This window comes from Ichthyophthirius multifiliis (assembly GCF_000220395.1).
Source record: "Ichthyophthirius multifiliis unplaced genomic scaffold scaff_1120509250957, whole genome shotgun sequence".
NCBI lineage: Eukaryota > Ciliophora > Oligohymenophorea > Hymenostomatida > Ichthyophthirius > Ichthyophthirius multifiliis.
The window spans coordinates 48719-62308 of record NW_004086340.1 but is presented as its reverse complement, the minus strand read 5'-3'; the positions used below and the strand labels follow the sequence as shown (position 1 = coordinate 62308).

The following is a 13590-nucleotide window of genomic DNA, read 5'->3' as shown; positions in this document are numbered from 1 at the left end:
AAAAAAAAAACTAAAAAGAAAAATAAAAAAATGGCTAAATTTGGTAATAAACCTGGAAATAAAGCATCCAAAAGAAAGACATGTGCTTAAAAATACAAAATAGCAAAAAGGGTAAAAGACCACAACAGAAAAATGAATAAAGAAGCTAAAAAATTGAAATCATTAGGAATAATGAAAAAAAGTAAAATAAAATAAATATATATATAAAATAAAAAAAAAAAATTAGAAATGACTCAAAAAGTTGACTTACCAAATTTATATCCTCACAAGCTTGAAGAAATTGAATATTTAGAAATGAAGAAAAAAGAAAAATAAGAATTATTATAACAATAAAAAGAAGAAAGAAAAAAAAAGCCTTATAAGAATAACAAAATGATGAAGAATAAAATTTTAAAAAAACAAATTAGACTAAATTTCATTTCGAAGACGAAAGCATTTTTAAAAAGAAAAAAAAAAATGTATCTAATTTAGAATTAATAAAAAAATAAGGAACATATTATTAAAAAAATCTAGAATAATTCATAGACTAAGCTGATGTATTTTTATATCTTTTAGACTCAAGAGATCCTAATATGTATAGAAATACACATGTAGAAGAATAAATTAAAAATTAAGGAAAAAAGCTGATTTTAGTATTAAATAAAGCAGATTTGATTCCATAGTAATATAATAAATTATATGATATACAAATATAATTATATATAAATATATATATATATATATATATATATATATATATATATATATATATATTTTTTATATTCATTTATATCATAAATTATTTTAGAAATAATTTAGAATTTTGGTTAACATAATTAAGAGTAGATAATAATGTTATTTGTTATTCCTCTAAAATGAAAAATTTAGAGATACCTGATACTAAAAACTAATAAAAATTTTTTAAACTAACTTAAATTTTACCTATTTAAACTCTTGTTGAATTGCTAAAGTCTTTTTAAAATGTATAAAATTAAATTGAAGATGAAAATTCAAATGAATAACAAAATCTTTTAAAAATAGGTGTTTTAGGATATCCTTATGTAGGAAAATCAACATTACTTGACTAATTATAAAACTTTTAAACTGCAGAATTATAATTAGTTCAATATAGTTATGTTATTATTGACACAGAAAATAAGAAAAAGAATGTTTTGAGAAATATTCTTGAAGTTGATGAGATTTAAAAGCCAATTGATATAGTTGAAGAAATTTTAAAGAAAGTGAATAAAAATAATCTTTTGATTTTATATAAAATTCCTGATTTTAAAAATAATCTTTAGTTCTTATAAAATGTAGAGACTGCGAAAAAATTCAAAAATAAAAATACTGAAAATGTTGCTAAATTAGTTATTAAAGATTTTTTAAATGGTAATATTTAATATACATCTAAATGAAATATTTATTTTTTTAAAATTGAAAAAAAATAATTAATAATATTTATAAATTTAAATTTTAAATTTATGTTTTTAGATTTTTTTTTTTTTTTTTTTCATCAAAAATTAATTAAATAAAAAAAAAAAAATGAATTGCTAAAATCATCCTTAAAATTAAAATTAAAAAATATGTGTAACTCTAAATTGCAAAAAAAAAGGCTTAATATGCCTTTAATGTGAATCTGAAGACCATAATGAACACTAGACAATAAATATGAGTGATTTTTTATAATTTCTGTAAACAAATAATAACATAAATGAATAAAAAAATAAATTAAAAGACCAAATATCAGATATAATATCTAATATAGAGTAAAAAAATTATCAAATTTTAAACAATTTAGAACTAATATAGACTAATATGTTAAAAAAAATAGAGAATTTAAGAAAAATATATGGTTTTAATCTTGATATTTCGAAAAAAATACTAGAAAAATAAAAATAATTTATCGAAAATCTTACACATATAGAAAATTTAGAAAAAAAAGAAGAGTTTTAGGAATTAATAACATATATTTCATTACTTTTTAGTGAAAAAAACACTTCGTATGAAAATAATTATAAATAAATATTAATCGATTATTTCGAAGATTTAAAATACAAAAAAATAGTCATAAATGATTTCTTTGAATAATAAAATATAAACATTCATGAAAATATTCATTAAATAAATTCATAAATAGATACTTTAATGAATTCTGAAGTTGATATACTGTAAATTCTTGAAATAAAAAAACATAAATCACCTCCAAAAGGTATTTTTTAAATAATAGTAAGCCGCGAAAAAGACTATCCTAAGAAATTTGCTAAAATAAGTATCCCTGAGTAAAAAATAATATAACTATAATACATAAAAGATTCAATATTAGAGTATTTTAAACTAGAAAATGTTAATATTACCCTAAGAAAAACCCAAGATAATTCTATAGTGGAAAATATAGACTAAATAAAAGACGAAAAAGCTGTTTTTGCAACTATTAAATACCCTAAAAATTAAAATTAAAAATAAGTTTTAATAATAGGTATATCAGGAGCTACAAGGGCTGGAAAAAGCACATTATCCTAATAATTATAAATATGTTTAAATGCGAAAGTTTTAATGTAAGACATGTTTTTTGACAAATAAAAAATTTACAATGAATTAGGAGGAAATTGGGAACTTTACGAAAGTGTAAATTGGGTTAAATTTGAAAAATATGTAAATGATATAATAGAAAAATATAAACTAAAAAAAAAATAAAAAGTAATTATTATAGAAGGTACATTAATTTTAAGAAATTAAAATCTAGTTTCATTATTTTAAAAAACTATATTTTTAAATACTAATATTGATTAAATTTATATTAGAAGAATGAATACTATTCCTATACCAGAAATTTATTTTTGGGATGTTATAATTAATGAATATTAAAAATATGTAAATTTTATAAAAAGTTCATAACTAAATACTAGTTGTTATTTTTTAAATGGTAATGATTCTGTTAAAAATATTTTAGATTAAACTTTAGGATTAATTTTTAAATGAGATCGCTTTTTATTTTATTTTTTTAAAATAAAAAAAATAAATGATTATATATTTAATTTCAAAAACAATTTGTTTTTAATCATATATAAATAAACTTTAAATTAGTTTATGAACTTAATATTTTTTAAATTTAAAAGTAATTTTTATTTATTAACTATTCTATTTAATTAATATATTAAAAATTCTAATTTAATTTTTATAACATAAAAATTAATATTATTATGTATAAAATAAAATTATATGAATTATAATTATTCAATGCAATAAAATTATTATTATTGATGTCATTAATATAATTGATATTATTATGTTAAAAAATTATTATTATTATATATTGAAATGAATTATTATTATTATTATTATTATTATTATTATTATTATTATTATTATTATTAATTATTATTATTATTATTATTATTAGTACTATTATTATATTTATTATTATTATTATTAATATTTTTATTATCATTATTATATAAATTAATTATATATTTATATATTTATATATTTATTTATATATTTATATATTTATATATTTATATATTTATATATTTATGTATTTATTTATAAATTAATTATATTCTTATGTAAAACATATAATAGCATACAGAAAATGAATTAATTCTTACAGATTTTTAATTTTCTGATTTAAGCATAACAAATACATAATATATATAAAATTTAAAAAATCTTAATTTTATTAATCCAACTTTTATATAAGCTAAAACTATTCCTTTAGGTTTATAGTATAAAAATATAATAGCTTAATCAAAAGCTGGAACAGGCAAAACATTATCTTTTTTATCTATATTGATATTAAATTTATTAAAAAATCCCATTTAAAATTAAAAAAATTCTCCTTAATCATTAATAATTCTTCCTACCCGTGAATTAGCTATTTAAGTATTTGAATAATTATAATTATTAACTAAGTTTTTAGATTAAAATTCTTAACAATTTGTCAAAAGTGCACTTTTTATAGGAGGTCTTCCTATTTAAGATGACCGCAGGAATTTAAAAATGTAATAAATAAACATAGGAATAGGCACATTAGGTCGAATATTTGCCCTTATAAAAGAAAAAAGCTTACTATTGGAAAAAATAAAATATTAATAATGGACGAGGCAGATAAACTAGTAAGTTAGAAAGATTTTTTAAAATAAATAGATACTTTATTTGAATTTTTGAAAGGCAAAAACTGTCAATATTTGGCTTTTTCAGCCACTTATCCAGATTAATTAAAAAACTATATTTTAAATTAATTCCTGATTATATTTTATAAATTCAAAAAACTAAGAATAAAATGAAGATGAAAAAGTACAAGAAGAAGAATAAATAAATTTAAATAATATTTTTTAATTAAAGGCATTTATTTAAGAAAATAAATAATTTTCTATTACTTATTAAAAAATGGAAATTATAACTAAAATTTTATAAAATATAAATTTTACTTAATCCTTAATATTTTATAATGATAAAATTAAGGGTGAAAATATTTATAATGAACTCAAAAATTAAAAATATAATTGCATTTTTATACACGGAGATATTATCTAAGCAGACAGAATCAAAATAATGAATTAAATTCGAAGAAATAAAGCCAATATTATTATAGCAACTGATCTTTTGGCTAGAGGTATTGATATAAATAGTGTGGATCTAGTTATTAATTATGATTTACCATCTAAAATAGAAACTTATTTACATAGAATAGGTAGAACAGGGAGGTTTATTTTATATAGATATACTAATATATATATATAAAAATATTTATAATTTAAAGGTTTGGAAGATTCGGGGTGAGTGTATTAATTTACGGAATAGAAAATTAGGAATTTATTTAATAAAATTAATAATACTTAAGTTTTTTAGAAAATATTCCTTAATCATTTAAGTATATTAATGAAAAATTAAAAGAAAAATAAACAGAAATATAATAATAATAATAAAAAAATAAAAATAAAGTTAAATATTTACATGAATTTACATAAGGAATTATTTCCAAAGAAATTGAACTTGAAGAAAAATATTATGATGAAGAAAATTTTAAATATTTTTAAGAAGAAGATATGGAATAAAAAGAAAAATAAAATAATTAAATATTTTATAATCCTTTATATATTAATAATAATAATAATAATAATAATAATAATAATAATAATAATAATAATAATAATAATAACAATAGTAATTATAATTAACAATAATAAAGTTATAATAATTAATGTGATCATAATGATATTAATGATGATAGTCAATTTAATTTTTTAAAATGCGAAGTTTGCTATAATTTTCTTTTAAAAACATAAGAAATTACTGGATAGTAATTTGGTTTATTAAAATATTTTTAAATTAAATGATATTTTTTTTTTTTCTTTCTTATTAAAGTATTTTTAAAATTTATATTTAAAATATTTTTAAATAATTAAATAAAATATTAATGTTTATTAAAAATTAAAATAAATATAAATAAAAACTATTTATATTTATTTTTTAATTTAATTTTAAATTTCATATAACTTAAAAAAAATTAAAAGCTAAAAAATAAAATATATTACAATTTTTTTTCTAAAAAATAAAAATAAAAATGAAAAAAGATAATCTTCAAAAAATAGACTAAATAATGCGCGAAGTAGAAACCCGAAACCATTAAATAAAGCAAACAATATAAAATTGTTAAACGGTTTAAAAGTCTTTTTCTCCTCCCGAAAATATCAAACAAATAAAGACTCCAAAAAACTTTTTTCCCTTATAACAACCCTAACATTTGAAGACAATAAAATAGTCAAACAGCCAACGATCATTATAAACTAAATAAATATAAAGCGAAAACAAAGGAATCTATAACGAAAACAGTCCATAAAGTAAAAATAATAATATTCGAATTTAATCTAAAATAACTGACAAGAAAATATTCAATTACTGTTTATATTTAGAATAATAGTATAGGAAATTGGAAAAAAAGATGAAATAGAAATTAATAGAAATCGAAATGTATAAAAAATGTATACCTAAATAAACTGTAATCGAAATACAAAAATAAATACACGAATAAATAAATTTTTAACAAGAAAATTTTTAATAAGAAGATGAATTTTAATGGAAAATAAACATTACTTAAAAAAAAAATCCATATAAACAGGAAATATTAAGCCTTTTGAAACAAATTAATACAAAAGATTTACAAATAATCGAATAAAATGAATAAAATAAAATCCTTTCTTTAAATTTAGCCGAAAAAGAAAATTTCATTTATTAATAAATTTAATAGATAGAACATTTAAAACACACTATATGTCTTTTTGAGGAAAAAAATCACTCAAATTTTACACAAATAACTTCCGAAATTAACGAAAAGTAAAAATTTCACCAAAAATATATTTCACTTTTCAAAGAAGTGGAAGCTTTTAAATTCAAAATTACGTAAAACGACAATTTAATAGAATAAAAAAATAAGGAAATTTCCCAGTTAAATAATTAAATGAATAAAATGAAAGAAGAAATGGAGGAAAAGGAAAAAAAAATTCAAAAAATAATAAAAAAAAACAAAAAAATGCAAGAAAGTTCCCAAAATGACTTCGAAAAAAAACAATTAACCTCTTTAATTTAACTAGAATAATAAATATAAGACCAAATAAACATTATATAGTAATAAAATATCGAAATATAAACCAAAAACGAGTAAATTTAGGAGTTCGAAATCACTATATAGGATGAATTAAACAAAAACTAAAACCTAATAATTTAAATATAAAATATTTAGGACGAATTAATACTCTATTAGATTGAAAACGAAGAATTGATTAAAAAAATAAGCAATTTGGAGCAAAAAGATGAAGTGAAAATCGATTTGGAATTTTAAATAAAAAACTTACAATTTGAATTAAATTCAAATTAAGAAAGAATTGAAAATCTTTAAGAAAAACTAAAAAAATATAAAGAAAAAAATAAAAAAAATAAACTAAAAATTAAAGAAAGTATACAAAAAGAACAAGAAAATGTGTAAAAAATATAAAAATAATAGACTGAAATTGCCCATTTTTCCAAAAAAAATTTCGAAGAAGAAAACTATAAAATCCAACTTGAAAAAACACTTGAAGAAAATAAAATAAACATTCAAAAAATGCAAAATGAAATATAGGAAAGCCACAATTTTAACCAAAAATTAAAAAATTAGCTCGAAGAGGCTTCCAAATAACTTTACGAGAAAAAAATACAGTCTTAAAATCTACAATAGGATCTTGAGAATAGAAATTTATAATATTAAAATATATAAAATATGTTAAATGAGAAAAATAATGAAGTAGAAAACCTTAATTTAGTTATTAATAATCACAAATAATAACTAGAAATTTAAAATAGTTAACTTTTGGAAAAAATAAACCAATAAAATGAAAAAAATAACTAACTGTCTTTAAAAATTATAAATAATATGGAAGAATTTTCATAATAAAAAAACAATTTTTTATAATAAATTAATTTCCTTTAAATTTAATTAAAAGATGAAAAAGAAATAATTTTTTAAAAGGAAATTCAAATTAAAAATCTAAGCTAAAAAAACAATGAAAACGAGGAAAAAATTAACCAAATTTTAAACCAAAATCAACAAAAAAATTCATCCGAAAAATAAATTAAAGAAAATCTTTCTAAAGCCGATAAATAAATTCATTATTTCGAAGAAAAAAACAAAGAAAATGATTAAAAAATACTTAATTTAGAAGAAAAAATAAACCAGAATTTATCTAAAATATCTTCTTTAGAAATATAACTTGGGGAATAAAAAAACTAAAATTAATAGAAAATAGATTAATTAAATAATTAAATTTCTTAACAAAATGAACTTATTTCTTAACTAAATGATTAATTAAATAAATAAAAAAACCTCCTAGAGACCTTAAATAGCCAAAAAGAAGAAATAAATACTAAATATAATAAATAGAAAGCCCTTTTTAGCCAAAACTAATAACAATTAAATTAATAATAATATGAAAATCAATAATATATAAAAGAAAAAGACTAATTAAATCATGAAAAAATACTTCTTTTAGCAGACATAGATCAAAAGCTTCAAATGATAAACACTTTGAAAGCTTCTATTTAAGATTTACAGATCAATATCCAATAAGAACTATTCGAAAATAAAAGACTGAAATAGAATTTGGAAGAAAAAGATTAAGAAATAACTGAATAAAGCACTATAATAAAAAAAGAGATGAAAAAATAAAAAACATGGAATAAAAAATAAATTAAATATAAGAATAAATCCAAGTCTTAGAAGAAAATCAAGAAAAAAAAGCAAAGGAATTTTTCCAAAAAGAACTCGAAAACAAAAGCTTAAAAGAAGACTTTGAAAAAATTAAATAAGAAAGAAACCAAAAAATCGACTAAAATGAATAAATATAAATAGAAAATAAAAAAAATCTCTAAAAAATAAAAGAATACTAAAATAACGTAAATCTACTTTAAGATTAAATTCAGGCTTTTTTACTTTAAGAAAATGTCCAAAATTCCACTCTTGAAAATTTCTAGTAATAAATAGTAGATTTGGAATAAAAAAATACATAAATTGCTCATAAAAATACTGTTTTATAAACTAATTTAGATAAATAAAGTCTTTTAAATAACGAACTAAATGAAAAAATTAACGAAATGAATGGTCAAATGAATAATTATAAAACATAAATTAATAATTTGAATAAATAAATGAAATAATATAACGATTCTTTTCTTTAAATAAATATCGAAAATCAATAAGAATAATAAAATTTAAACAACAAAATCCAAAGCTTACAAGAATAGCTTGAAAGTACGCGTTAAACTTTAAAAAAACAACAATAAGAATACGAAAAAGATATATATATGAAAATTGAGATGGAAAAATAACAAAAAAGCATATTAAATTAACAAAAAGTATAAATTGAATAATTACAAACAATTATAAAATAATAAAACGAATCTTAAAATTTTACTTAAGAAAAGATTTTTTAAGAAAAAAATTAAATTTTAGAAGAGAAGAGAAATTTAGATGAAATAATTAAAAAAATGAACTAAAAAAATAATTAAGAAAAATAAGCTTTAGAAGAAAAAATTGAAAAATTATAAACTTTAATTATTTAATTAGAATAAGAAAAAGATTAAAATTTAAAAAAAATTAATGATTTTTCTCAATAAATAAACTTTTTTTCCTAAAATATAGAAACTCAAGAAAAAGCCAAAATTTTAAATGAAAAATAAAAAAATTAAGAAATTAAAATATATTAAGAAAATTTAGAATAATTAAAGTAATAATTTAATGAATAAAATTTATAAATTGAAACTTTTAGATAATAATTAAAAAACAAAAATGAATAAATAGTAAATTAAGAATAGTAAATAAACTCTTTTATAGTAAACAAAAACGATTTATTTTTATAAATTAATCAACTAAAAGATTCTATAGAATAATAAAATTAATAAAATAGCAAACTTTAAGAAAAATACGAACAACTTTTAATCCAAAATGGGGAAAAAACTAAAGAAATTTTACAGAAAGAAACTTAAATAAAGTAATAATAAGAAGACCTAAAAAAATTTTCTAATTAAAAGGGACTTATGAACACTTAAATTTAAAATTTATAAAAAAAAATCGAAGAAATATAAAATGAAAATAGACTTGAAATTGTGGAAAAAGATAATTTATTTGAAGCATAATCGAACATATTAAAAAAATAAATAGAAAATTTGAATAAAGCACTAAAAGATTAATAAGAAGAAATAATTTAAATAAAAAATAATTCACAAGACGAAAAAAACAGTCAAAATTAAAAAATTTCTTTATAAATAAAAAACTTACAAAAACAAATTTCTGACTAAGAAAATATAAATAAAGCTTTAATTTAATAATAAGAAGAAATAAATAAATAAACACAAAATCAAATTTTAATTTTTTAATAAAAAGAAGAATCCTTAAAATAAAATATACAATAATTAAATCAAAACCTTGATAAATAAAATATAGAAATAAACTTATATAGAAATAATATTTCTTAGTTTAAAAATTAAATTTTTTAAAAAGAAAATGAACTTGTTGAAAATAAATAAAAAATAGAAATTTTATTATAGGAAATCGACTAAAATAATAAATCTGAAAATGAATAAATCTAATAAATGAAAATTCAATTCGAAGAGTATTTAAAAGAAAAAAGAAAATTACTTTAGGAAATTAACTAATATAAAAATCAAATAGAAAATATTACTTTAGATAAAGATTAACTTTAAACAAACATATTAGAACTAGAGCAATAAATAGAATAAATTAATAGTAAATTTAATTAAGAAAAACATAGTTTTGTAAATGAAATTAATAATTTAACTCAATAATGTGAAAAATATAAAATTTAAATTGAAAATACGAAAGTTTAGCACGAAAAGCTAATTTTCGAAATTGAAAATTTGAAAAATATAAATGAAAAATAAGAATAAAATATTAATAATTTATAAGAAGAAATATCCAAATTAAAAAATGATATTTAATAATTATAGGCCGAATATGATAATTAGAAAGATAAAAATAATAATTAAAATATTTAATTTAATAAATAAATAGATATTTTAAATAAAGAGAAATCAAATCTTTAAAATTAAATATAAGAAATATAAAAAGAGCATTAAAATTTATAACAAGAAAACTAAAAATTATAAATAGAAAACGAAAAAATTATTAATTAATAAGGAAACTTAAAATAAGAACATGAAAAATAATCAAATGATAATTAAAATATTCTTAATAAATTACAAAAATTATAATAAGAATATGAAAAATTATTAAATCAAAATGAAAACTTACAAAAAGAGCTTCAAAAATAGTTAAAAAATCATGAAAATTTATCAACATAATATCAAGAATAATTAAATTAATATGAAAATGTAATAAAACAAAACTAAAAAATAACAAAACAATATGAAGAATTAGAAAAAGAGCATCAAAATATAATAAATGAGAAAAATAATTTATAAAAAGATAAGGAAGATTTATAAAAAATAAAAGAAAAACTAATAAATGAAAGTGATAATTTAACAAACGAAAACTAAAATTTTATAAACGAAAAAGAAAAATTAATAAATGAAAAAGAAATTCTAAAAAAAGAAAAAGAAAATTTAACAATGGAAAGAGAAAATTTGAAAATAGAAAAAGAAAGTTTAATAAAAAAGCTAGAAAAATAAGATACAGAAAAAGAAAAAATATAAAAACTACTTAAAGAAGAAATAGAGGAAAAATAACTTTTATAAAAAGCAATATAAAATTAAACAAGCCAAAACGAATTATTATTGAATGAAACTGAAACTAATTAAAAATTCGTTTCTAATTTATAGTCTAAACTTGAATTTTAATATATTGAAAATAAAAAAATTTTATAATAAATCGAAAGTATTTCAAATGAAAATAAAAATCTTCATCAAGAAATCGAAAATAATCAAAAAGAAAGTGAAGATTTATAAAAATAAATCGTATTAAAAAACAACTAAATATAAAATTAATTAAACTAAATCCAAAATCAATAAATTTAAATCGAAGCTTTATAAAAAAACACTGAAAATTATTAAATAAATATTAAAAACAAATAATAAAATTATGAAAACTTAGAGAAAAATAATGAAAATTTATAAAAAACTATTGAAAAAATAGAAAAAGATAATGAAATTTTATAATAAAATAATGAAGACTTAAAAAAAAATATTTAAGATTAAGAAAATAATATTTCAAACTTAAACAAAAATATTGAAGAATTAAATAAAAAAATTGAATATTTAAATAATGATATCTAAAATTTACAAAAAGAAAACAAACTTATTAAAGAAGATGCATAAAAAAACTTAATAGAGAAAAATAATATTGAATAAATATAAAATGAATAAAAATTACAATTTGATTAAAAAATAATTTAATTAGTTTAATAAATAGAAACTTTATAAAAATAAAACAATAATAAAGAAGATCTCAAAACCTAATAAAATTAAACAATAAATGAATTATAAATACAAATAGAATAATAAATATAATAAATAGATAAGCTTAAAGAGCAATTTGATGAAAACAAAGATATTTTGAATTCAAAAGATCAAATAATAACATATTAAAAGGACTAAATATAGTTAAAATAAAGCGAAAATAAAGAATTAAATGAAACAATCAATTAATTAAATTAAACTAACTAAGAAAAAATAAACCAATTTTAAACAAAAATAAGTGAATAAATTAACGAGATTAACGATTTAAAAGATTATAAATAATAATTTATTTAACTAAACAGTCAATAAAATAATGAAGTAAAAAATTATAATAATTAAATAATGGAAAAAAATTAAAAAATAAACGAATAATAAAATCTGATAAATGATTTAGTTAAAAAAATGGAAGAAGAAAACGAATAATATAACAAATAAATATCTTCTTTATAAAAAGAAAATACTTTTTTAGAAAATTAAATAAATAAAGAAAAATAAAATTATGAAAATACTTTAAAAATATAAAAAGAAGAATTTTTAAAAGAAAAAAATTAATAAAAATTTAAATTTTTAGAAAACTATCTTTTAATTTGCCTATAAAATAACAATACTTTATTATAAAAAGAAAAAGGAAATTTAACAAATAAACAAGATTAAAACGATCAAAAAATTATACCAAAATTTTAGAAGAAAAAATAAACTCTTTAGAAGATAAAAACAAATAATAAATAATAGAAAAAGATGAAGAAATAATAAAAATAAGCCTAGAATATAACAAAAAACTAGAATAAGCCATTTTTGAATAAAAAAGTATAGTAATTTAAAAAGAGGAAGAAAGAAATTTTATAGAAAATCTTTATAAGACAAACTTTCTTCTATTTATTCAAAATATTTACTCTTATTATTATATTCTTTATCTAAAAAAAATCAGATAAAAATACTTCTATATAATAAAAAGAAATATAATAAAATATCCCAATACATTATAATAATTATTAACAAAAACTTCTTTTATGTTTAGAAAATTAACGATAATTCAAAAAATTACTACTATAATAGTATACAGCTTAATAAAATAATGAGAAATCCCAATAAGAATTAAACAAATAAAAAAAAGAAGTGAGGAATACCTTTAATTAAACAAAATTCAAATGCAAAAATAAAAATAAAAATCAGACGAAAAACAAGCAGAATTAAATACAGAAATAAATAATTTAAAAACCCAAATAGAGTCTTTAGATTAGTTAAAATAAGATCAAGAGAAATTATAAAAAGAAAACAATGAACATTTATTGACTATATAGTAATTAAATGATAAAATATTTAAACTTTAATAAAAAAATCTTAAATATAATGACGATGATGACTTCGACTCTTAAAAAACTGACGAAAATGAATTTATAATCAATAAAAAGTTAGAGTTTTATAAATAAAAAATTACAGAAATGTACGAAAATATTAAAAACTAATTTTTTTCTAACTAAGTAAATGATTAATATATAATAAATTCGAATCGTTTTTCAATAGAAAAATACATAGAAGAAATCACTTAAAATATAAAAACCATGATAAATTAAATAAAGGAAAATAATAATATTATAAATGTAAATTATAAGGAATAATAAGAAGAATAATCTATTGAATTAT

General features: G+C 16.6%; 4 protein-coding genes across 4 annotated transcripts, besides 24 other annotated features; 2 read left to right on the top strand and 2 right to left on the bottom strand. All coding sequences in view use genetic code 6, as the record gives it.

Moving 5' to 3' along the window:
• Nucleotides 1–7: part of a microsatellite that runs on past the window's edge.
• Nucleotides 1–8: part of a microsatellite that runs on past the window's edge.
• Nucleotides 9–30: 22 nt separating this feature from the next.
• Nucleotides 31–1394, top strand: IMG5_119070 (hypothetical protein; the record flags this gene model as incomplete). Its single annotated transcript, XM_004034472.1, has 3 exons — nt 31–240; nt 345–661; nt 788–1394. The coding sequence occupies 3 exons, from the start codon at nt 31–33 to the stop codon at nt 1392–1394; spliced, it is 1134 nt and encodes a 377-aa protein (XP_004034520.1).
• Nucleotides 665–752: a microsatellite.
• Nucleotides 676–753: a microsatellite.
• Nucleotides 1395–1713: 319 nt separating the features above from the next.
• Nucleotides 1714–2091, bottom strand: IMG5_119060 (hypothetical protein). The gene has a single exon (XM_004034471.1). The coding sequence runs from the start codon at nt 2079–2081 to the stop codon at nt 1758–1760; it is 324 nt and encodes a 107-aa protein (XP_004034519.1). The 5' UTR covers nt 2082–2091; the 3' UTR covers nt 1714–1757.
• Nucleotides 2092–3095: 1004 nt separating this feature from the next.
• Nucleotides 3096–3159: a microsatellite.
• Nucleotides 3160–3280: 121 nt separating this feature from the next.
• Nucleotides 3281–3526: a microsatellite.
• Nucleotides 3302–3433: a microsatellite.
• Nucleotides 3443–3522: a microsatellite.
• Nucleotides 3443–3527: a microsatellite.
• An 841-nt stretch (nt 3528–4368) lies between these two features.
• On the top strand, nt 4369–5318 carry IMG5_119050 (hypothetical protein; the record flags this gene model as incomplete). The annotated part of the gene is made up of 2 exons (XM_004034470.1): nt 4369–4741; nt 4831–5318. 2 exons carry the CDS (start codon nt 4369–4371, stop codon nt 5316–5318), a joined length of 861 nt encoding a protein of 286 aa, XP_004034518.1.
• Nucleotides 5081–5168: a microsatellite.
• A 440-nt stretch (nt 5319–5758) lies between the features above and the next one.
• On the bottom strand, nt 5759–6238 carry IMG5_119040 (hypothetical protein; the record flags this gene model as incomplete). The annotated part of the gene is made up of 1 exon (XM_004034469.1): nt 5759–6238. One exon carries the CDS (start codon nt 6236–6238, stop codon nt 5759–5761), a length of 480 nt encoding a protein of 159 aa, XP_004034517.1.
• Nucleotides 6016–6046: a microsatellite.
• Nucleotides 6239–6878: 640 nt separating the features above from the next.
• Nucleotides 6879–6931: a microsatellite.
• Nucleotides 6932–7764: 833 nt separating this feature from the next.
• Nucleotides 7765–7824: a microsatellite.
• A 1162-nt stretch (nt 7825–8986) lies between these two features.
• Nucleotides 8987–9030: a microsatellite.
• A 155-nt stretch (nt 9031–9185) lies between these two features.
• Nucleotides 9186–9225: a microsatellite.
• Nucleotides 9226–10069: 844 nt separating this feature from the next.
• Nucleotides 10070–10109: a microsatellite.
• A 496-nt stretch (nt 10110–10605) lies between these two features.
• Nucleotides 10606–10658: a microsatellite.
• A 321-nt stretch (nt 10659–10979) lies between these two features.
• Nucleotides 10980–11144: a microsatellite.
• Nucleotides 10983–11140: a microsatellite.
• Nucleotides 11145–11558: 414 nt separating the features above from the next.
• Nucleotides 11559–11658: a microsatellite.
• Nucleotides 11559–11671: a microsatellite.
• Nucleotides 11648–11736: a microsatellite.
• Nucleotides 11704–11753: a microsatellite.
• Nucleotides 11754–11960: 207 nt separating this feature from the next.
• Nucleotides 11961–11994: a microsatellite.
• Nucleotides 11995–13590: the final 1596 nt, after the last annotated feature.